General features: G+C 46.8%; 1 protein-coding gene across 1 annotated transcript; it reads right to left on the bottom strand.

Moving 5' to 3' along the window:
• Window positions 1–517: 517 nt before the first annotated feature.
• llgl1 (LLGL scribble cell polarity complex component 1) lies at window positions 518–23,625 on the bottom strand. The gene is made up of 23 exons (XM_053850909.1): window positions 23,401–23,625; window positions 21,681–21,778; window positions 12,842–12,923; window positions 12,619–12,770; window positions 12,410–12,556; window positions 9,690–9,852; window positions 9,467–9,602; window positions 9,160–9,214; window positions 8,945–9,099; window positions 8,666–8,886; window positions 7,646–7,713; window positions 7,388–7,562; window positions 5,725–5,829; window positions 5,361–5,653; window positions 5,151–5,301; window positions 4,953–5,091; window positions 4,585–4,886; window positions 3,666–3,857; window positions 3,526–3,598; window positions 3,339–3,453; window positions 2,920–2,975; window positions 1,644–1,779; window positions 518–1,576 (listed from the first exon to the last, which is right to left on the bottom strand). Exons 1-23 carry the CDS (start codon window positions 23,479–23,481, stop codon window positions 1,498–1,500), a joined length of 3,174 nt encoding a protein of 1,057 aa, XP_053706884.1. The 5' UTR covers window positions 23,482–23,625; the 3' UTR covers window positions 518–1,497.
• Window positions 23,626–24,034: the final 409 nt, after the last annotated feature.

A 24,034-nucleotide genomic window follows, 5' to 3' on the forward strand; every position in this document is an offset into this window, starting at 1 on the left:
CCTTGACAGAAACTGTTGTCAATGCAAAGCCACAAGTCCCAAATAATTTAAATTCAAGAGGCACAATCTATGGAAGACAATCTTCCAGCAACAAGTATAACACTTGACTCACCTGGGACTCAATGGTCAGACTCTTGAGTGGACAGCTTTTCTCTTCTGCCATCCACCCACGCGTCCACGACCATCCGATCACCGCAATGACACCGACCTTCCAGTTCACAGGCGCGTGGCTAAAGCATGAAGTTTTAACTCTGATAACTTCTAAGCAGCGAAATCCGGAATAAAAACATGTCAAATACATTACTATGATAGCTTTCCTTTTACTCAGAATTAGTTTATGTTTGGAATACACAAATGGTTTACAGATAGCCTTAGTTAGTCCACATAAGACATATAGGTATAAAAACTAAGTTGGGCTTGTAAATTATCAAAATAAAAATAAATAGAACTGGAAAGTTAAAGCCTTTATTTTGAGTTATTGCAGTACATTTTTTTTTTATTCTGTTGAAGTATTTATATGTTTTGTGTTTGTATTGTACAACAGCACGATTTTAATGTTCATAACTGATTTTATTTTTTACATTGAAGATGAAGACTTTTTATCATTTCTATTGCTTTTTTTCTATTTTCACTCTATTGTTTTCTTCAAATGTCATGGGTACATTTTAATGCCATTTTGTTTTTCTTTGTTTTGTGATTTATAAATGAAAAGTACTTCAGTATTTCTGGAATCACCGTACTCAAGAGTGTAGAGAGTAAATAACTTTATTAACATTCACATCCGCCTCATAGCTAATGGTCTCTTTTTAAAATCCTACACAAATGACAAACGGAAAAATGGAATAAAAACGTTGTGCCCCATAAACCGTCGACTGAAAACCCGAGAGTAAAAGTCTACCTGCATAGCTACATCAGTTAGTAGTGAGGTCCCTTTATGTTAGTCATCCTCATCCGTGACGTCATCCGAGTTCCCGTCGCCGCATTTTACACAGTAAAACCACCAGGTATGAATCCAGGACGCTCCCGACTCGGACACCTCCCCACCCTGCACTTCCCTGAGTCCCATCCAAACTCCTCACGAGGACAACTTTCTTCTCCTTCACTCGTCAACCTGACGTTAATGGACTAAAACTTACTGAAGTTGGAGCTCATTATTTATACACCGAGCTGGGACCCGACAACCAGGAGCCGCTGGTCCTCATGTCCGCTAACCATGAGTGAATGACAGGAAAAGAAGCCGTGATGGAAAATAAAAGATCTTCTCCAGCCGGCCACATGCTCAAGAGCGACGCTCCGTAACAGTCTGGTCCAACCGGGAGGAAGTGAAGTGGCTGCCGTAGGAAGAGTGGATCAAGACCAGGAGGCCTGTCAGAACATCACCGTCTGAGTTCACTCCAGGCGTCTGCCGGCACTGCTCGGGTCTGTATGTGGTCCAGCACTGATGTCCATCCAGACCCCTGAGCGCCCCCTAGCGACCAACATGCTGGCAGCACCGCTTCAGTTGATGAGGATGTCGGTGGAGCGCTCCTCCTCTTCTTTGATGTTCCTCAGGTTGTGCTCCGCCTCGTCCACCGTGCTGCAGACACAAGCACACGTCAGCACCGCGGCGCCACCCGGGGGGGGGTCAGGAAGGTCAGGCCTACGTCAGGAAGTCCCGGACATCCTCCATGGTCAGCTCCCCGGTGGTGTCCAGGCTGAGGTCAGCGCAGCTCATCGGGGAGTCCAGCGGCGTGTCCAGAATGGGGGACGGCAAGCTGCTGAGCGGCTCCACCATGTGGCCTGATAAGGGAAGAGCACGGCATCGTTCAAGCACCAGACTGAAAAGACTGTTGGTAATCCCACACCTCTTCAGAAACACATTCAAGTCAAAAGCATTTGGAGGGTAAAAAAGACCTCAGTGTTATGCATGAATATATGATATTTATAGCATAAACAAAGATTTATGCCCTACTTACGTTTTCTTACTGAAATTATTTATACAACTGTTTTACCCAATAATAATGTTTTTTTTTCATTTGGTCGTCTTAATCCGGCATATTCCCAAATTATTTCTGCCACAGTTTTAGCACTGAAATGGTAAATATGTTGAAAATGCAGCCAATTTATTTTCTTTCTCACCACTATTATTTTTTACAATTCGTTTCAGTTTTTCAAATTTAATTTTCTATTTTCTTCACTTTTGTTTTTGGAATGTATTTCAAAAACGAATTGTACTACTCTTTTATCTGCATTCTATTAAATGAAAGGTTTTTCTTAACATAACGATTAATTAGTAATAAATACATTTTTAGTAATTCATACTTTTATTTTATTAGTTTATGCATTTATGTTTTTTTTATATCAATTTGATCATTTTTCCTCTTGTTACTCCCTTTCGTGACCAGCAATCTGATTTTAATGCTTTTAAACATATTTTTCCCAATTATTGAAAATATTTTAATTACCTTTACTGTACTTTTTACTCCTATTTTATAACGTTTTTAAACATCTTATACTCCTTATTTGGATTTTTTCCTTTGGAGCTTTCTAACTTCTCCAGAGTACATATTAATATGAAGCCACAAAACAGCAAGCGTCAGGAGGATCCGAGTTGGAACCAAAGCGAAGTGTTAGTTTTCTGGTTTGTGGTCAAAGTTGTTGGTGCGACGCCGGCGGCTTCACTGAAACATATTTGTGGAACTTTTAACCAAAAAACCTCAGGGGACAAAGAGTCGGCACGAACGCCGGTTGTTAAAAGACGAAACAAAATTGCTGCTTCAGCACTTTCTGCAGGAAAAAGTGGGGACGAATCCAGACAAACTTTTCTACTCCGAGTTGCGGAAGGAGGTTCTGCCATTGAAGAACTGGGGCATGCTGAATGGTTGCCATGGTAACCAGGGGAACCCTCAGTGTTGAAGGGGTACAGAGAAGAAGCGCTACCTTCGGCCTGACCCGCCTTGTGGGTTCCGTTGGCTTGTGGTGTCGATGGAGCGTCACTGAGGAGAAACATGACAAACTTTTATACCCTTCTAATCACCAGATTATTATAGAGTATTATAAAATGCAGTCCATTTATTCAGATCCCTATACATTTTTGAGGGGGAAAATATAAAAACTATCTATTATAAAACTAGGAACCGAATACCACTGTACAGTTCTACAAAGTAAATAAGTTTGTCTCAAGATTTTTAGCATCTAATATGAAAAAGAAAACAAAAGGTACTTACTATCACTAAAGCAGAGTTTTTTAATAAGTTCATAAAAACAAAAATGAATTTGGATATCAAACGTCTCACATGCCGCACACCAGAGGCCTCAGTCTAGCTTGTGACCCGTCAGGATGACGGGTGTTGTGTTACCTAGTGGCGGAGTCCCCAAGTGCTCGGTCCAGCTGAACACAGCAGCGAGGCTCGGTGACCACCTTCGCCGACAGAGAGAAGCGCTCGTACTCGGATGGAGAGATGAGGTAGAAGCCTGCGGAGGACAGAACCTTTGACACCCGTGATGCCCAGACACCGCTGCAGTCTCCAGGCCCTGGACTCTCACCTTGTCCATTCCTGGTGAAGACGCACGACGCGATGCCGCTGATGTCTTCCTTGCGGATGCAGTCATAGCGCACCTGCGGGCAGAAACTGGCAGTGAGACAAGGGTTCAAAGGCTCCACTGAGGACGAGGCGTGAGCGGACCTGAGGCCGGAGGCCCGGGACGGTGAACAGATGCATGTCGCCCATGTTGGTCAGACACACCAGCGTGTGCTCGCTGTAGTCCTCCTGGACCGCCGAGCTGAAGACCACCAGCGCCACCTTCCTGACCCGGCAGCCCTCATGCGCCGTCAACTTGAACTTGGTCTTGGCGCTGACTTTGGGGAGCGAGAACACCTGAGGGGGGAGAACCAGGTTCACTTCCATGTGGACCTCTGACCTCAGTTCTTTTTTTTCTAAATAACTTTGTAAATAAGCAAATGTGTTCCATCATATCCTGGTATTTACTTTAGTGGTGGGACTCTAAATATTTTTATTTTGCTATTTTTGTTTGCTCTCCAGACAACAGGGAACCTTTGTCAGTGCAGAGGTTCCTGGTCCACTGGTCACACTGATGCACAAGACACGTGGCAGCTAGGATGATAACAACAACAACAAACATGGAGGAATCCCTGAAAAAAAGCAAACAAAAGCATCTGTTTGCTTTGGTTCAGGGAGGTTTTTCTCTACACAATGTTCCAGGGTTTCCACTACTCTGAATGGACTTGAAATTACAAATATTTCCAAGACGTGAAAAGTGCTTTAGTTTAAATAAGGTGATATAAAAACTTGAATATAGCCACCATTGTGATTTATTGTCAAACTGATGCTAAATAAACAATATTTTGTTGTTTAAATGCACGTATGGCTCCATCATTTCATTCACTCATATACCAAATTCTTATGGCAAATATTCTAATACCATTAAACAGCGATTGACACACAAATTCTCTAACTAACTGGATTATTTTGTTAATCGAATCCCTCCCCTAATTTACTTTGATATTTTTAAACCGTTTTATACTAGAATGCAACTTCATATCTGACTGGTTTTGCTTCACCGACACGTCTCAGTGGAACAAACCTTCAGCTGCTCCTCTGAGGCGATGAGCACAGAGTGTGCGTTGGTCATGTCGGGCGCGATGGCCAGGTCCTGCGACGCCTCGTAGGGCTCCGGCAACGGCTTCCCTCTCCCATCCAGCACACAGATGGACACCACAGGAGCTCGGTGCATCAGCTGGATCTCTTTACCCAGGACCGCCTCCACGCAGGCCGCGCCGTCGCCGCCCCGCTCGCACGCCCGTCCCACGCCAGGCACCTCCAGCGCGTATGCGTACACACTGCCCGAGTTGGTCCCGGCCCACAGCGTGGGTCCATGGTGGGTACCTGCCGGACACCCTCACTTAGCACCAGAGCTGCTGCTGCTGCTGCTGCTGAGATTGGTCAACCCACCGTCTCGCAGGAATGTGTCAGCGAAGCACAGACACCGCACGACTCCGGACAGCGAGTCGTCAGCCGACCGCGGCTCGATCCTCCGCTGTATCGGAGCCACTTCCTCCTGCTCGGCCAGAGCGGCGTTGGCCTCCTGGACCTGACACAAACAGAGTCAGCACCTGCTGGACTGAATCCCTACGCGCCCCACAGACAAACCTTGCTCGTGGGGGTGGAGAGGGTGCGCTTCTTCCCGGAGACTCGGCTCTTGCGGATTCGTCGGAAACTCTGTCGCAGAGACTTCTTCAAGGACTTCACCCGGGACAGGGGACCCTCCATGGCCAGCGAGTCATTGGGGTGCAGCGTGCACCTGCAGGGGTCACCAAGCCTCAGTCACGGAGCACTTCAGAGCCCTCGCTGGACCCTCACCTGGCCAGAACCGCATTCCGCCTGTGGTAGTCGAAGAGTCCGAAACCGTGACTGGTGCCGAAGGAGATGAGGTTCCACTCCGCGTGCAGGGCCACGGCGGTCACGGAGGCTGGAGGTATGCACTGCACCAGGACCTGCGGCTGGAAGCCCGGAGGAAAGGGGGCAGGTTTCAGCCGGGGCTCCAGTCTGTCGTGGCCCTTCCAAGTGAATCCCTCTCGGTCCTGCAGCAGGTCCACCACAGAGACCTCCACCAGGTGGTCCGAGCGCTCGTCGCTCAGACCCAAAACGATCACCTGGAGAGATGGACACAAGTACTGGTTTGAGTACTGGTTTCATGCTGTCCTGAGGTGTTGGGGGTCCTCACCTGACCGGCCGTGCCAGCCACCACCAGCTTGTTACTGTACTTGCAGAGGCTGATCTTCTGGATCCCCAACCTCGGGTCGTCGCTGTACGGGTCGAAACATCCCACCTGAGCACACCACAAGAATCATGAAGTTCGGAGGAGCTCCTCAGAGTTTCGGTGAATGAACGACAGCACATAAAGGCCTGTGTGTAAAAATGTGTGTCCTTCCAACCCGCTGGAGACGATCATGAGGGGTCCACATCTCATCTCTACAGAATTAAAGTGGGATATTATAGTAGGTTGAGCCCCCCAGTATTTGGGTAGTTTTGTTTTGGGTTTTTTTCTGTTTTGGTTGTTATAGTTTTGAGCCTATGGAAACATATAAGAGTTGTTATTTTTCTGTATTTGGTGTACTTGTGTGAAAGAGTTTGTGTCTATGTATTATACTTGCAATAAAAAAAAAAAAAAAAGAAATTCCCTCTTCGACTCTGCTCTTCCTCATCAAGAGTTATTTGAGTCTTATTTGAGTAGTTGATGCAGTAGCAGTCCATTACTGGCACTAAACATGACCAGCAGTGTTTGTCTTTCTACTGGCTCAGGTGACTTCAGTACTCTCATCGTAGCAGAAGCAGTAGTTTTGCATTTTCTGGTAGGTGTTCCTCCACACCTCCACTCCATGTGCAGTGCAGTGTTCTCAAAGCTCTTTCATTCAAGTATACTGAGCACAGCTGTGTTCATTATATAAAGCTCTCTGGATATTTTCATTCTGCTGTTTATGTGTTGTTTCCATGTGAGCTGCTTGTCTACACTGAGAACTAGAAATTTCACCTCACATTCTCATCATGGTCCAAGTTACCATCCACGTTCTGATTTAAAAGGACAACTGATTTGATTTAAAAGGGTGTGCGACGGTGACAATTGTCCTGTTGTGTGTATTCCGGTGAATCCCGCTCACTTCCAGTCCAACTTTAACTCTCCACATTTCCAGCTGCTTCTTTTTGAACAGCTTGCACAACAGAGCTGTCAAAGTCCAAGTCCTTGATGGGATCCGACCACAGACGTGTTCTGTTCCTGTGGCATGACGCCAGGAAGCACTCATGCGCTCCCCCTCCACCTCCTAACTCCACACGGCTTTTATTCTCCAGAAAATTCCGGAGCGCCTGAGCCGTCAGTTTGATACACACAGGTCGATAAAACACGTGCATTAATCTGTCGCCTCTCTGCGGGAATAGCAACAGAATTCCTGCTCGTGTCCCAGTGCAGTGGGAAGTTGAAGTCGGTCACAATGGAAGAGAGCGGGGTGATGGTCTGGTTTTCATTATGGTGGGAGGAGGGAGGGGGGCTCTTCTTCCCATATGAGGGCCACATTCCTAAACATGTAGCAGAGTTACCGCAGGATACACCAGGAAAGCCAGTAGAAAGGAGAAGGAAACAAGCAACACAAGGCCGTTTGAAGACTGAAATCCAAAGTTTTCATCTTCAGCCTGAGCCGGACCGTTGCCGAACACGTCCGTCAGTGTTGAAGCAAAGCAGCTGTGCAGCAGCTGGCTGTCCTCGGAACGCCGGGGCGGGTCTGTCTGAGACACTCCCACCAGAAACTAGGCCACAGATGGATGCAACTTCACGCGCCGGCTCAGAAAAGTTGTGATTTTACAGAGCTCTGGCGACGGCAGAAACGACTCACCTTCCTGAAGGGAGGCCACTCTTCCTCCTGTGGGGCATCGGGGTCGTCGCTGGGGTCAGGGGGGTCATCACTGGGGTCGCAGTCGGTGTGGAAGACATTGGCTGTGCTAAGTTTGTACAGCGGCGTCAGGGCTACGCCGGACGCATCCCAGAATCGCACCGTTCCATCTTCGTGCCTGTGAACACACAACAAGTGCTTGCTCAACAAGGACATGTTGCAAGAGTTTAAACCAAAGCTACAAATTCTGATGATAAATACCCAGTCAGCAGCAGCTCCTGCAACTTGGGAGGCGGCGCGAGGTTCGTCCCTCCACAGATGGGCCAGTTCTGGACAAGAAGAAGACACAAGTTAAAGTGGTACAGTTACAGAGCAGGTATGGTGGAGACCACTGCGACTCAAGAAGCTTTACTGGACAAGAGTGGTCACAACAGCAGAGACACAGGAGTCGGAGGTGAAGACCATGACGTCATGTTGAGAAAACAGCTGAAAACACTGGGATTTCATCCCCTTCACTGGCAATTTCCCAGTACTGCTAGAGAACTGCGGAGATGCCTGATATCAGCAGGGCGTGGAGACATTTGGATGCAAAGTTAAGGATATAAATGTGGAGAAGACAGCCAGCGTTGGACCAAGGATGTTGGAGATGAAGGAGGACAATGGTGAGGTGTATGATGAATGATGAGTATTAAGAGAGGTGGACCTGCTATGGTGACCCTGAATGAGAAGAAGACCTCCATCAGCTTTGGCTTCATTCAGAGTTGTGTTCAAGGATCTACAGCTGTGCACGGCCGCAGTGAAAACAGTGACTGCGGAGGTGTCACCAAAGCTGTGGAGCCTTTCCAAATCCTCTAAGAGGCAACACAAGGAGGCCACCATTCAAACATCAGTGCTGAGCGAGTGAAAACAGCTTTTTCTAATGATTCTAAACAGCCTTGGCGTAAACCAGGAGCTAACAAGAGGAAACATTCATTGGATATTCCACCCATCAATGCGCAGTTTCCTCCAGCTGAGAAGAACAGAACTATTAATAGAAGTAAAGAGAGAGCTATTTTTGGACCTATAAAGCTATAAAAAGGTCACAAACCATTGGGAGCACTTTGTTAGTCGCTACAACAGCACAGAGAAGCTGTCAACCTTCTGAGTATTTCTAGTTAAAATCGTACACTCAAGCTGTGTTCTCTGCTAAAACAAGCTCTATCAGACCCTGGTGGGATGGATTGACAGTCTGCAGGCCTGACTCCACCCCCTCCTGCAGAAGAGGAAAAGGCTCCATCTCACCCTGTGTGTCGGCTCCCTGCCCTGCTGGGCTTTACCAGCGTTGACGATTCGCTCCCAGAGTTTGGGCGGGACGCTGGAGATGTGACAGGAGCACGTGATAGCCGAAGAGTGGAGCGGCGCCAGGTAGGGGCTGGGCACGGTGGGCCAGCCTGGGCTCTGCAGGTCAATCACCACCAGCTCCTCCTCGAGTAAGACGACCAGAGCCGAGGCCTCGTCGAAGCCTGTGAGAGGTGAGCGTTAGGGTGGCCCACTGGACTTTATCACTGACCCCACACTGACCTCGCTCTGGCTCTGCACTGTGAACCGTGAAGAAGTCAATGACTCGTGATGTGAAGTCCAGCGTGACATGCTCTTTGTCCTGCTGGACGGTCAGACAGTGGCGGTCACCATAGCTGGCTCGAGGCATCCCTCCACTGTAGAGCAGCAGTGGAGAGCTGGAGAGATGGAGAGGCATGTTAACCATGTGAACTGACCGCAGGACCGACACCACTCACCTGTTCTCTGACGTCCTCCACAGGATTTTGTTGATGGCTTTGCAAGGAAACGGACCTGCACAGACAAACCCTCAGGGTCTGACGCATGACTGAAGTGTGTGTTTAAGTAGATCTATCCTACTGAGGACTAATACTGTAATGCATGCATTATGCATTGATGGGTGCCTTTTGCTGGTCCCCACAAAACTTCTAAATAACTGGGTGGAAGTCTGGTTTAGAGTCCTGGTTAGGGTTAACCATTTGTTCTGGATGCGATGAGCAGACCCCACAAAGAGGTGCGACAAGCCTATGTGTGTGTGTTTCTCACCGTAAGGGATGGTGGAGGACACCGGCTGAGGGGTGCAGGTGTTGCCACTGGCTACGGCCCACACAGAGTAGCTGCCGTCGCTGTGGGAACTGACAAACAAGTTCCCAGAACGTTCCCACACCAGGCTCTCCAGCTGCTGCAAGAGGAAGCACAAGCGAGATGGTGACTGGTAAAGCCTTTCTGCAGATCTGCTGAAGTGCTTTTGAGCAGGCTCTTGCAGTACCTGCTTGCCCAGGAAGAGCTGTTCGGCCTGACGAGAGCTGAGATCCCACAGGAGCACCAGGCCTCGACTGTAGCCCACCAGAATCTTCCCAGGCTGCTGAGGATGTTCCTGGAGGGACTCCACCGGCCCCAGGGACTTGCCACATCTGTAGTCATCCGGCAGGCTGCGGCACAAACAAGACCAATCGTCACAAACGGCATCCGTCCACAGAAAAATAATGACTGGCCACATGAGCGTAAATTACAAGCGGCAGAACTGTCCGGTGTTAATGACGCTCCAAATGAAGGGCAGGAGTAGCAGACAACAACAGCAGGGAAAACAGCGATTATCACATTCCTTCAGTTCCTAAAACCACTGTCAAAATGACTCAGTAATCCAGATGATGCTAGTCGAGGGAAACACCTCGGATCAGACTGGACTGAGTGAACAGTGCGACGGCAACAGAGTCAGCGACGGGTTTCAATCCAGAGAGGAGCAACAGTGAAACCTGGGAAGGTCACATGCTGACACAGAGTCACAGCTGTGGGCACAAAGGATCTGGGGGCCAAGAAGACAGAGACAACATGACTCTCAATAGGAGACGAGTGTGGACGTATGAAGCGGGGAGCGATGACTCCAGCAGGGTCTTTTAAATGATGACGTTTTTATGGACGAGGAGGCACAGATAAGGCGTGACCTAACGGGAGGGTTGTTGGTTAAAGAAACAAAAGATGAGCCAAACCAAGTGAAAAGGAAGGGAAGGAAATAAAGATGGAGGATGGCGTGAAAAAGGAACACCAGAGGAACTAGAAAATGCACCGTTTCAGGGCAGACCTCCACCAAGCAGCTCATTCCACCAGACTTCACAGGATCTATAAGACAACTTCCATGGTTCAAGAATTGTATTGGCTCACAAACATCCAAGTTCCCTGCCAGGTCTGAAACTCTCACTGCATGTGTGAAAGCACGTGGTCTAAGCTCTGCTTTAAGCCTCCACCAGGGTTCTTTCTCGCACTATAGCAGAGTGAGGCCTCGCAACCTCATAAACCAAGTCATAACAGAGTGAATTTGTCAGTCAGGGAAATGTAACTGCTATAGGGGTTAAAGGAGAGAATAAAACGGTTACCAGGCAGAACACACAAAACTGCTAACACAACAATCGAAACACAATATTGAAAGAAGAAAATATGTCCCTACTGAAGGCACAACGTTGGAGAGCAATAAGTCTCATTAGTCCTATGTCCAAAACAGCAGGAGGTCAACAGAGAGAGAGAGCGAGCGAGAGCGAGAGAGAGATTCCTCCGGGTTGGCGCTGGAATGCGGAGACACACCCTCAAGACGACTGAGGATTCAATTGGGAAAACAGAGGGAGCGCAGTGGAGGAGGATGAGGAGAGGCAGGAGGGAGAAAGAAGTGCAGCGTTGTGGTCTCCCTGCATGAGGCAAGAGGATGAACGTGTGCACACATGGTCGGGCTCACCGACGAAGATCCTGTCCGGAAGCACAGAGGCAGAAACATTCCCAACAGTGATCTATTGTCTCCATGTGAACAAGTATTTTTAGGGAATCCAGCATCCTGCTGCAGAGTCCCACTGATCTGTGTGTGTGTGTGTGTGCGCGCGAGACTGCTTTGGAAACTCAGCTGAAACACTTCCCCGACCGGAACACGGCATTCTGGCAGCTGGTACAAAGCCTCACTGTCTGCTCACACAAATCATACACACACAATCTTCGCACATTCTTATCGAGGCCCTTGTTAGTCAGCACGCTTCCCAGCAGAAGTCCAGTTAATGAGGAGACACACCACAAGCTCTTTGATAAGCTGTACACCCAACAAATATTAATCACCCTGCAAGAGAGCCAGCAGGTGTCGGCAGGAAGGTCGAATTTTCAGACTCAAACAACCTCAAGAACTGAAAGGCAAGTCGGACATTGGGGAGAGGAGCTAAAATAAAGAACAAACCGAGCTGGTATTGACAGCAGGAACATCATTGGATTCACAATTGATGCAAATGTACATGAGCCGCGACTGAGGAACATGTTTGGTTGAACATTCCCTGGATGTTCAGAAGTTCAGTGAACTGGCTGTAAGTCACATGAGCGATGAAGATGGAGCTGCTGCGGCAGCTTCACTTCACTCCAGTTACAACCTGAAAACCTGACATAGGATCATGCTGATGAAGCTGAGCTGCAGCTGAGCACACGACGGCTAGTTCAGTAGCCCCGACCGTAGCACGTCAGGTGTCCACTCTGGCTCAGGAATGGGTGGTAAAATCAATCTAAACTGGCTGTGTTTAGAAAGAAATGAGTGCTATTTTTGAACGCTACTATGTCCGCGTATTTATGGTTAGCTTCATGACGCTTCTCCTACCATTGTGTCCGTCCGACATGGTCATTCCCAAAACACACTGGACAAGCTAGCTCTCCAAAGTATGACCCATCTAGGCCTTAGTAAAAGATAGAAACACTTGTGAGCTGCTCTCATATCATTTATGAGGAGCAGATGATCACGATATCAGGCTCAGCAGGCATTTAATAATATAAACTTCAGAGGTAAGGAAGTGGTTTCGTGGCCGAGCTTGCATCCCACAGATGTTCTCATGGCCTCTAACACCACGACCCTGTCCTGCCTGCTGCTCCAGGGTCAACTGGGATGTTTGTCTCAGCTCCGATGACCAGCTGACCCGAGCGTGAAGGAAGGAAGTCATACTGTGCCGAGTGTGGAAACGGTTCCGATCTCACCTAGGAGTGACCTGATCCTGCAGCAGCGTCTGGTTCTCCTTCAGAGTAAGATGTGGCAAATCCAGAAAGTAGACTCCGCCCCCTTCGGTTCCAATGCACAGCAGATCACAGGACAACAGCAACAGCAGCACTGTCACTCGGGTGGTGCTGCGGAGAGGAAATGCAACTTTAACAGTAGAACATGGGACAATTTCGTCACCACCGGGTACCTGCAGCTCTCTATGCCGGGTCGACCTGGGAGGCTGTAGCTGCCCACTTCCTGCAGGCAGAGCGCTCCCTCCGTCTTCACCCCCGCAACCTCCCGCCACGCCAGCTCCCACAGATGAATGGTGTTGTCGTCCAGCAGCGACAACAGGCGGCCCTGGCACAGACACATACTTTGAACCTTTCAGAACCGCTCTAACAGAGAAGAGAGGTTGCCACGGGACTCACCTGTCCGGGCAGGAAGTGGATCTGCATGACAGCAGTGGTGCTTTTGTGGAGGCCAGTGAACTCGACGCCAGGGGACCCATAACTGAGGAGATGGTCAAGGAAACACCTCTTTAGGGTCACTGTGACGGCTCTTCACGGAACATCTCCACCCTGAAACTGTGACTTAAAGAGAGCCAGTCCACCGGGAACAGTTTACTCCGCAGTAAAGACATAATGGCCACGTGCAGCAGCGACAAAGAAATGAGTACCCTGGACAAACATCCAGTAGTTAGGGCTAACGGATGACGCAGGAGCTAAAATCACTGCACCAGAGTGTAGTAGTGTAATGTGGTCCTCCCTCCGTCAGTCCACTAGATGAAGCGATGAGGCAAAAGCGATGCACAGGAAGTGCGACAGCTCAGCAAGTACATTTCATTAGGAGACTTAAGTGAGATTTGACATCGAGCAGCTCAGGAGAAGATCCAAGTCAGGAGGAGAAGATGACAATGAAAGACCTTCTGTATGGTGTTCTCACTCTTGTCTTTCCATGGCAGTGATCGTTTTATTTTTTTGACAGCGGCAACGGGAATATTGTTAGGAGAAAATAACATTTTCAGAAGATTAGAATAAAAATACACAAAAAAAAAAAAAAAACACAAATAGAACTGAGAAATAAAATGTTACTCACCGGTAATAAAGTAGTTTTAAACAAGCAGTAAATACATGTAGTCCAGTTTAACTCAAATATTTAGTTATGAAATAAAAAAAAAAAAAAAAGAAAACAATCTAACGCATCATAATGGGATGTGAATCACAGATTGTAACTTCTAGGACAACAGGAAAAAAACTCCTCAGTTCAACACAATGAAAGCCATGTTATTACATGCTTTTGTGTAATGCACTTCAGTGTGCAAAGAAGCAAACTCTCCATAAATGAAACCAGAAAAATACTGTAAGTTTTTTTTTTTTTCTTGTTTTAACTCTTCCTTAACCTGTTTATGCCTGAATTCTTCTCTTCTTCTCAACCCCTCCCCTCTCCTCATTTGAGGCCCAACCAAGTATTATCGCAGCATTCCTCCGCAGCGGTCACTTCCTCCCTGGATTTATCCACTCCAACAACATGAGTCAAAGGCGTCAGACGATCCCATCACAGGTCATGAACTTTAGTGGACGTCAGAGCCAGACCGAATCTCTCACTTTAACATATATGTATGTGCAGAAGATGCAAGCAGAAAACCAAACACAAAGCTGAGAAAAGAGCCGCCATTATAGAGTCTGCTAGTTTAGACCACAATACAACTGTGCCGTCCGTCACACAACCGTTTCCTCTCACACTGAAACTTGACACTAATAACAGAAAAACAAAAGAAGGACAAACAATCCAGGATGTGATGAAGAAGAAGACATGCTTCCAGGTCATAGGATTCCCTATGGATGAGGTCATCTACCAGTCATTGGAAGCTCAAGCCTCTAGTGTTGGTCATCTCACAACTAAGACACCGTCTGAGGACTTTTTCATTTTATGAAATCTCCCCATTGTGGGACGAATAAAGACTACATCAGGGCAAACTCTTTCAGAGATTCCACAATGGTAGAGTAGGAGGAAGTGAGGAAGCTTGTCTGCTCGCACTCCAACAACCTCCTCTGTGGCTGGCACGGCTATTTGTCTGGCGAACTTGACAGTAAATGAAGGTCTCCCTCCTGAGCTCCATAGTGTCAAAGGCAACACCGACACCAGGTGCTTTTGAACAAATCCCAAGGTACTTGAAAACAATGGGTCACAAACTACAGTCCCGCTGGCCTCAGTAAGCCCACAGGCCACAAGTTTGAAACCACCCCTCCACGAAGAAGTTCCAAGTCTATGGTGGATGGCCTGAACCTTCGTACTCGATCTAAGCCGCAGAGCTCAAGTTTGTTTCATTGCGTGGCTCAATGTTTACAATACAAAACAATATCCAACAATGGAAAATGGCAGCAATAAAAACATCTAATTGAAATGTTTTATTGTTTCATTAAACCACTAAAGACTTTTGTTGGGGGGGGGGAACCATTAAAAAAATGTTGCTATATATTCCCAGGATCTCATCCCGCAGAAAGAAGCATCAGAATTAAGCCGTTATTTGTCCTTAGTATGGTCGAGATGGGGAGAGAAAAAAACCTGAACTGAGGCGCCCATGAAACAACAAAGGATATTCATTCATTGCACAACTTTAGTCACATTGGAGAACTAAAAGAATAACAGAGGAACAAGGGATGGAAATCCTGGACCTGTCAGAACGCTTTAAGGTCAGGAATCGTCTCAAGGTTCATTTGTCTCAGTAAACATCAGGGACATAGACATCAGTCAGACATTAAATTCGCAACAGAGTCCTTGAACCAGTCTCTCCATGAAATGGCAATGTTGCAGTTTTGTCCAGTCACTAGTGAACTTTCCCACAATTTCCAACTATCAGCTCAGTCACCCACAGCTCTACACATCATGTGCATCATCATATTCACTGACACCGTGTTGAGAAGTCAAGTGCGACGCAAACCATGCACGCGCATAAAGGTTGTTTTTTTTTTTTTTGCTCAATGCACTTGAAATATTCATTGCTTTTCACAAAAAAAAGCACATTTTGTTAAGATTAAAGCTATCTTGCAAAGGTCCTTATTTCCTGTCATATTGCTCTAGAACCATAAATGATCACAACTGTCTTAAAAAGAAAAAAAAAAACTTTGGGCCACAACAATAAAAAAGTCAGAAATCCTGGAGCGAGAGAGAACTGAAATCTACCAAGCTCAAATGTGACAGTTTCGGTCTCTGATCACATGCAGTCATCTCCGATGCTTTAGACAAAAGACATTGACAGTCACCCTCAATAATCTCTGCGAAACCTCGAAAACAAAGTGGAGAACAGAGAGCTTCTGTTGGGAGGAAGAGCCGGCATCTTACAGAAACTAGCAGACACATAAAGAGCCGAGAAACAGGGACATGTCTGGTTAAAAGGGGTGAAAAACATCCACTCCAAAATGTACATAAATATACACAATCAACACTAAAACACACAAGATAACAGACAGCTGAATGTTGAAGTTCCTAACACTACAATGAGGTAGTGAATACGTTTTAAAAGATTTGACTTGGGATCTTCATACGAGCTCCTGCGCCTTACAAGGCCGGAGCTCCAACCAAGAGTGTTTGCAGCATGGCTCACTGCTGAAGACCGAGGCGCAGACAATGGTGTCCTACAGTAACTCATAATGACTGATTCACAAGCGTGCACAAGTGCGCGCACCAACACAGACTACCGATTGCCCGCTGAAGCAGAGAGTGGGTTAGCAAGGATAAAGCGATTTCACGGTCTGAAAACCTACAAACAGAAGGCATTGTCCCGTGTGCAGACACGCAGGCAGCGACACACACAAAGATACGGGGCACCAAGGAGGAAAGATCAGACACACCAAAGGGTGCGACAACATGACTAGCGATAGAACTTCTGAGGTGACACTTTAAAGACGCAAAGAAAGCTCACAGTGACAGCTGTCGCATCAGAGGAAGTACTGTGGGGGTTTTTTTAAACTCCCCCAAAACTCTTCTGCCAGACGGGATCATACAACACTGGCCAAACATCTCCACCCACCCACTACAGAAACAATCCTCCCTCATCTGCATCTTCTGCCTCGGCCAGTCGTCACCACCTCCCACTCGCGCCCACTTCTGTCCCACTTGTTTAGCAACTGCTTCACCACACGACAGTCAAACGCCGGGAGGTCAACAGTCAAATAAGGTTTTCACAAACAGCAGAGCGTCAGCAGCGGTGTTACTCCATGAGACAAAGCTCTAAATTGGAATTTTCTACCAGCCTTGTTCATCAAATATTGCTGCAGGGATTGAGGTCTGTCGATCTGGCACCGTCTCTGAGAACAGTGGGAAGTCATTATTTAATAAAAGTCAACATTCAATAATTCATCAGGCACCACTATGTCCTGAGGTCGGGCCATGATCGATGCAAACAAAATGGCTCAAATATGCTGGAGGGCACTAGTGAAAACCTGCACAGGCAAATCGGTTCCCTGACTAGAGGTCGAATATCCAACTCACTTCTACAAACACTTGGACCAACTAACAGCGCACAGCTGGCGTTGGGCTGGGGGGGTCAAGCCAGCTGGCTAGGATCCGTGATATGCCCTGGTGGAAGCAGCTGCTGGGTGTCTGGAGCAACCCAGCATTAACCAATACCAAAACCACAACATCAGCTGGTACGTAACTGGTCCGTGTCTGACGGTGAGGAGCCATGACACTGACCACAAACAAGTCATCAGGCAGTGACTCGACCTTGTTTGACGTCCAGTTGCACCACAGAAACACAAACAAATCAGAGTGTTGCACTATGTGTAAACATCGGTTTGCAGAACTTAAAGTCCCGGGCTATAAAGTCTCAGCGCAGCCTGACACGTGCCACATGGTTGAAGTCAAACTCAAGGTCTGGGGGCCAAATACAGCCCACCAAGTGATTTTATGAGGCCCATAAGTCTGACGGCTCAAAATGATAGAGAATAATGTCCATGTGGCTATGACCCATGACACTTCCAGAACCAGAAAAGGCACCCTGGTGGGAGATGTGACATTGAAGAAGAATATACTAAGAATTTAGATAGTCTACTTCCACTTGTTTCCTGTTTAACAGTAATCTGAAGTTATGGGCAGATTGAAGGGCTGTTTTTTTTTTTTTTTAATCATAATTTCGGCTTCCTACCATTATGAATACAAGACAAGGGTCGTGAAAAGACTGCACCCCACCCCCTGCACCAGAGTTGAGTGTGCAGCAGCTATTGCTATTTGGTCTCCCGGCAAGTGCATAACAGTCATTGCACACAGTCAGTGCACCTCGTGTTGCTCAATATTCTGCCCCAAAGTCTAGGAAAACTTCAGAAACTGCGTAAAGTATAAACGTTTTATAATCCATGGAGTGACTCTCTCTTGGACCAGATGAAAAATATAAATAAAAAGCAAATGCCAGACCATGGCAGCTAGAAACCTTCACGAGTTTCATGATCAATATAACTGTTAAAGAACTTCATTGCTCAGTTAAGTTCAAAAGTGCTGTAATAGTGAAAGACTCAAGTCATCACCTGAATAAGTGTGATGCTGATAGGAACCCAAGTCATCATGTTGGCAACTTTTGCTGCGAGTTTCTCTGTGGTGGGCTAGAAAAACTCACTCAGACTCAGACGTAGTCGAACACATGCATTTTTCTGTCGAGATCTAAAATGCTGAGTGGCAGACTTTTTAAGTCGAGCACTTCTCATCCCCGGCAACAGCAACCGTCGTCTTGGAAACCCATTGAAAAGCCCTCTTTATTAAGACTCAGCAACAAAGCTCTTACTCACCCCATCTGCGCACAGACACACACATACACACACACGGGGGGTTAACCCAGGGCAGCGCAACAAGCATTCCACCAGAGGAGACAAACTCCTCAAGATCACCTCGCTCCCCCCCACACGCATTGTCTCCCCCTCTCTCCCATGACTGACCCACGGCCCCCTTCCCAGAGCGGCGCCCCCCGTCTGTGGTCGGAGCTCATACTCCGAGGCGTAACACGACTCTGGCTTTATAAACAAGTGAGAGACGGAAAAGAGCAAGTGAGAAAGTCAACCTAACGGCTGAAAAGAAGCATATGCTGACCACAAAAAGATAAAAGTGCCATAACTGAGAAGGGAAAACCACTTAAGCAATTCCGTAACTTTTCCCTCTGATCCACTGATCAACTAACATTTGCTCAACACAGAAAAACACATATCACTATGCTAATGGCTTCATTAAAAACACCAAAGTAAAATCGGAAAACCACCATCAAATTGTGGCGAGAAAGTCAATGTAACACTGTTGACTGCCACGTGACAGCTTGACTTGTTGTCGGATAAAATGAGCCGATGTGACAGTCTTGTTTAGCGAGGAGCACTGAATCATCTGACCTGGTGTGACGCTCTTAAAAATAAACACCATGGAAATCACTGATGAGAGCTTTGTGGGCGCATCAGTTAAGATCAAGCAGCCAGTGAGAAGCAGTGGACTATAAAAAGGAGGGGGCAATTACTTGAGCACTGTAAGGTCCAGAATTCCCAGTCGCAGCTGGTGCAAACCTTCAGGACTCACACATGAGGTGCAGTGTACTTCTGCTGCCTCCTACTCCATCCACTTCCCACGTCATCTTCACTTCCATTTATCTCCATCTCTCCATGCGAGTGCCTGGTACCACCGGCCCCAGCAGCAGCAGCAGCAGCAGCAGCAGACCCCCCTCCCACCCGCCACCGCCGTCTTCCCACTGAAAGAGCCAATTCTCCGTAACGGCGTGTGCACAGACACACACAATCCAGACCGCCGACCCACACACTGATAACATGTGCAAAACAAACACGCATGACCATATATGGGTGACGCTGTTTCACTGCTGCAGCTGAGACATAAATGTGCTTTAAAACATCACAAGCCATTGCGATCAAAGGAGCTACACAACATTCACGTTCCAATGTCTGATGTTACACAACCGTGTCTGAGTTGTTATGGCAACTGAGCATCCATTTCTGGCCACAAGTTGCAGATTTGATTCTTTGGAGAGACGAAGCGTGTCCACATTTTTCCTTGTTTACTCCGATATTAGACTATATAAAGCACGGCTGCTTTTAAAAAAAATGAAGGCATCATCATGAAATAAATGATTAAAATGAAACTATTTACAAAAACATTACCTATTTGTCTCATCTTTTTATATAATTGTATTGTTAAGAGGAACAAAGAATAATCTACAATAGCAACATCTGGATCAGTTGTTTTCCAGCATTGTTTCAGAAGCAGTGAACACATCATGTTGATGTTTATAAGGGCGACTTGGGAGACTTTTCTCTTGTTAAATGAAAAGAAGTAAGGCTTCACATCTTATTTAAGACACCTAAGCTGTTGGTGAGCTTCATGGCACAGTTACACAAGTCATATTTGAGTAGTTTCGGAAGTGAGGCAGAGTGATGCAGCAGATATTGCAATTGAAAATGATGATGCGTTCACTGTCAGGAGTCAGGCAGCATTCAACGGCCTTGTTTCTCCAGGGTTGCATCAGGGGTCCTAAATGGTGGCTCCAAGCGTGCAACGGTGAAACGCCTACCGAGCAAAACGCTAAACTAGAATTAAACTCCTCAAAGATCTTTCAAAGAACCTTCCATCCCACAGTGTTTTGGTCCAACACTGACAGCCTGATAAATTCATAACCGAATAAAGATCAAGGTTTCATTAATGCTGCACAGCCAGAACCAATTCACAGGAGAGGAAAGAGCCAAACTGTCCGTGGGACACATACGGATCCCAGCCTGCCGATAGTTACAGAACATTTTAACCCTGATATTAACTCGTCTCCCACTCCGGCGTTGAACAAAAGACTGATCTTGACTGTTCGGCGTCTCACATGAGCGTAGACTTGTGATCCACTAACACAACGGCCACAGCTACGACTGAGCACAAGAAGCACAGGCAGAGAGAGCAACATCAGAGACAGACACAGGAGGAAAGAGCCTATATGAGCGTGAACACCGTCTAACTTAGAGTTGAAATAACCACATGGGAGCACACGAGTCACGACAACACTGGAGCTGGAAACGTTCTTTCGAGTCAAACAGTTGAGAGAAATGTGAGCCATAAACATTCACAGATTCACCTTAAATGGAGCGTCGCCTCAGTGTAGCTGTAACTAATTGAAGTCTCAATTGAAGACGCACATTGTGACAAAGACGGAACAAAAGAATCCACAAACGCTCAGTTTTATGGAATCAAGTGAGCAGCAAAACACACAGAAATGCATCAGTGTTCACTGGGCTGGCTCCCTTCAGCAGCCGAGGTGAAGGTCATAACACACCACAAGAACCCTTCCTCTGGCACCAGGTCAGGTCACCGCTGTGGTGTTTGAACAAAATCCTGACACAACACCAGAAGAGCCTGAACACACGACGTCACACTAACACCAGCTTTCCTCTTTGTTTGTTTGTTTTTTAAACCAACAAGACCACACAAGCAGCTCACTCCCACGTAAATATGAACTTGACACATTTCTAAGACAAGTAATAATTTCAAAAGCAAGTTATTCCACTGACACTATACTTTTTTTCATTCATAAAAAATGTAATTTCTTGTACTAAAGTCATCATTTACATCCTGTAATGCTGGCTCTAACAACACAGCCTCCATCAGTGATGACACCACTAAAACCCTTGCAGGAGATCAGGTCTACGGCAGGCAAGTCGCCACACAATGTGATGATTTATTTGCTCTTTTTGGGCCACAAAACTGAACCACACCATCCAGTAACACATCATAGATGAAACAGTTTGGGTTTGGAACCATTGAAACTGCTATCGCGGCTTGTCACTGACAGTTGTGGTGAGGTTTTAGAAACAAAATTCTTTCAACCTACAACTAAAAAACCAACGCTATAATTTCTAAACACAAATTTACCACACCTAATAAATGCACGTCTCAAACACAGTGCACCTTGTCCATTACAGCAGCGTTAAAAAAAATGAAATGAGAATAAAAAGGCTTATATTATTGGGGACTGAGGTGGCAGAACAGGTTTATGTTCAACAGTACGCGAAGGTCTGTGTACCTTGCTGACTTGGACACAAAGATTAGCTACTTTCCAGGCTATGATTTGGAGGAGCTGATCCTTAACAGGGCCACCGCAATACTCAGAAGGAAGCCGAGTCATCACACGCACATTAAAGAAGCTGGACACTCGCTGGGTGAAGGGTAACATGAACGATAGAAAAAGGGCGGTCACACACGTGATAATCCCTCAGTGCCGGCCACATTACCTGGACAAAAGGATACACTTTGATGGCACCCGATTTGGTGCCGATGGCCATGAGCTGGAGTTTCTGATCGAAGGCCAGTGCGCTGGGCTGGTGGGGAAACCCATGTTCCACAGTCTGGAACAGAGAGGACAGAAAAATTCACAACAAAATATGCCAATACTCTCAGTCCTGTCCAAAGAGGGAGGTGCGTGTTCTCTCCCACCATAGTCTTTTACAGGAATAATGGCATTAGGGTTGCTTTACTGAGTCACAGCACAGAGAAGGTGAATTAACAGGCCTTTTTCCTCATGAGGAGAACAGCGGGCTGGAAGCGCACGTTCAGAGGTCAAGTCAGTCTTTGAGGTCTACGGCCATTTGAATGATTTATTTACACAGTGTTCAACGTTAACCCTTTAGGAACCAGTTTTACACAAACAGCATCAAAGTGGAGTCCTGCTGGGAGACCACCTCTGTGAGTGTTGAGGCAGCTGGGTGACAAACATTTTAGGGACTTCAGACAGCTCCAGCCAGCCGCAAGCCTTTCTCCTTTCAGCTGCCGCTTGGCATGTTTCTGTCTCCAAAAAAAAAAAAAAAATCACACTAAAAGTCACAATAGTCCACTCGAGTTTCTACTACTGACAGGTCCATTTCCCATAATTCTCCTTGTATTGTCCTGTGTGTCTCAGCTTCAGAGAGAACTTCATTGTGCTGCATCAGCTCTATCGAAACACAAACTGATAAATTATTATATACGTCTTGTCACCAGCTGAGCAGCAGAACGTTCTGACCTTTTTTCACAAAAAAAACTTTCCAATGGCAGGTTCAAGGCCACAGCAGAGGTCGGGTCCTTCATTCCTGCCTCACTGTCGTTTATCTCAATGTGTGGCTGCATCTGAAAAAACCTCTACTGCATTTCAAGCATGTTAAACCTCTGATCCATAATTCTACATATGAAGGTATTTGGGATCTTGATATGGCGTCACCAAATACGACTCAGTGGTGACACTCAGTTGTTGAGGCAGGATGACAAACAACTCAGCCGTCAACGCAATAACTGACCACAGCCACACACCCAGTGTTCAACACTTGGAAATGAGGAGAAGGGAAACGGAATTGAAGCAGATATGTGAGCGAATACAATGACTTCACATTACATATATGATCAAATAAAAGTCAAAAATACGAGGGTAAACATCAACAAATAGTGTGATGCATCAAACTATGGGCGGATGAGGGAGAAGAAAACATCTGTCATTTAGGTTGGATAAAGATCGACTTCCTATTCAGTGAGTTTATGAGGCCAGTAAAAAAAATAAAGAAAGAAACACTAGCGGAAAACTTTCCTCATGAGCCTCAGATCAACATCAGTCCGTGGAGTCTAAACTTCCACCTCGACAGCTCACACCTGTGCGTGATTTGCGCTGCTGTTTTCAGAGGAAACCCGAGTACCCAGAGCACTCCCGCGCTGAGTAGCCGGATGGATGAGAAGCACATCATCACATCTGATGATAATCCCGGTAATCTGGCGCCAGATCGCACTGTCGGGATGAGACTCCTCATCATCGAGTGTTGTCACTTCCAGCAGGCCTCTCACAAGTGTGACGCCTCACGCAGAAGTCCCGCAGTTCGGGGTTGACGTTTGAAATGTTCTTTCTTGGAGCCGCGGAGAATGTTACAGGCGGATTTGCTGGTTTCTACAACGATTCATGAGAGTTTTGGGGAGCAGCCACGAGCCTCCGGGTGTCCCGTTACTTTACCTTGTTGAAGGAGAACAGCTCCTGCTTGATCTTCTCCCTCTGTGGGTCGGTGCCCTGTCGGCGGAACCGAAACTTCATCATCTTGACGGTCGCCGCGGATCAATCTCAGCGTAGCCGGGCAATGCTAGACTAGCTCACCGACTAGCCCACTGAGGCTGGGAGCGGAGCTTGCGAGCGGTAGCTCTCCTCGTCCCTCCTCTCCCGTCTGCGCCGCTCAGCTCCGAGCTAGTTGGAACGGAGCCCCCTCCTGCTTCCGGTTCACACGGACCCCCTCTCTTGGCGGCCAATCAGAGCGAGGGAATGTGGGAACAATTTAGTTGGACACGCCCACAATTCTGAGCGTTGGGGTGTTTGATTCGTGTCACGGGGCGCACCGTTTCTGCATCACGACTTCGACCGTACGGTCTGATGGCCCATTGAAGCAAAACATCATCTGCAACGATTGGTTACATAATAAATACAAAATAAATTTTCAATCTAATATCCTTTACAATCATTTTAAACTAGTCTAACAATGTTCCGTATATCAAAAATAAGCACAAGAACACGCCATACTTATGACATAAGACAAAATATTTGAAAAAAACAAGCCTGTTTGACTTTCAGTGCTTTACTCATTTTTGCACCTTAAATA

The sequence above is a fragment of the Synchiropus splendidus genome, chromosome 19, assembly GCF_027744825.2.
Source record: "Synchiropus splendidus isolate RoL2022-P1 chromosome 19, RoL_Sspl_1.0, whole genome shotgun sequence".
In the NCBI taxonomy this organism is placed as follows: Eukaryota; Metazoa; Chordata; class Actinopteri; order Syngnathiformes; family Callionymidae; genus Synchiropus; species Synchiropus splendidus.

Excerpts from the sequence above, each read along its gene's own strand:
- llgl1 (XM_053850909.1), bottom strand. The coding sequence starts at position 23,481 with ATGATGAAGTTTCGGTTCCGCCGACAGGGCACCGACCCACAGAGGGAG. Across the intron at positions 3,454-3,525 it reads CTTCACCAGGAATGGACAAG|GCTTCTACCTCATCTCTCCA; the intron begins GTGAGAGTCCAG and ends TGTCCTCCGCAG. Across the intron at positions 1,577-1,643 it reads GATGTCCGGGACTTCCTGAC|CACGGTGGACGAGGCGGAGC; the intron begins GTAGGCCTGACC and ends TTGTGTCTGCAG.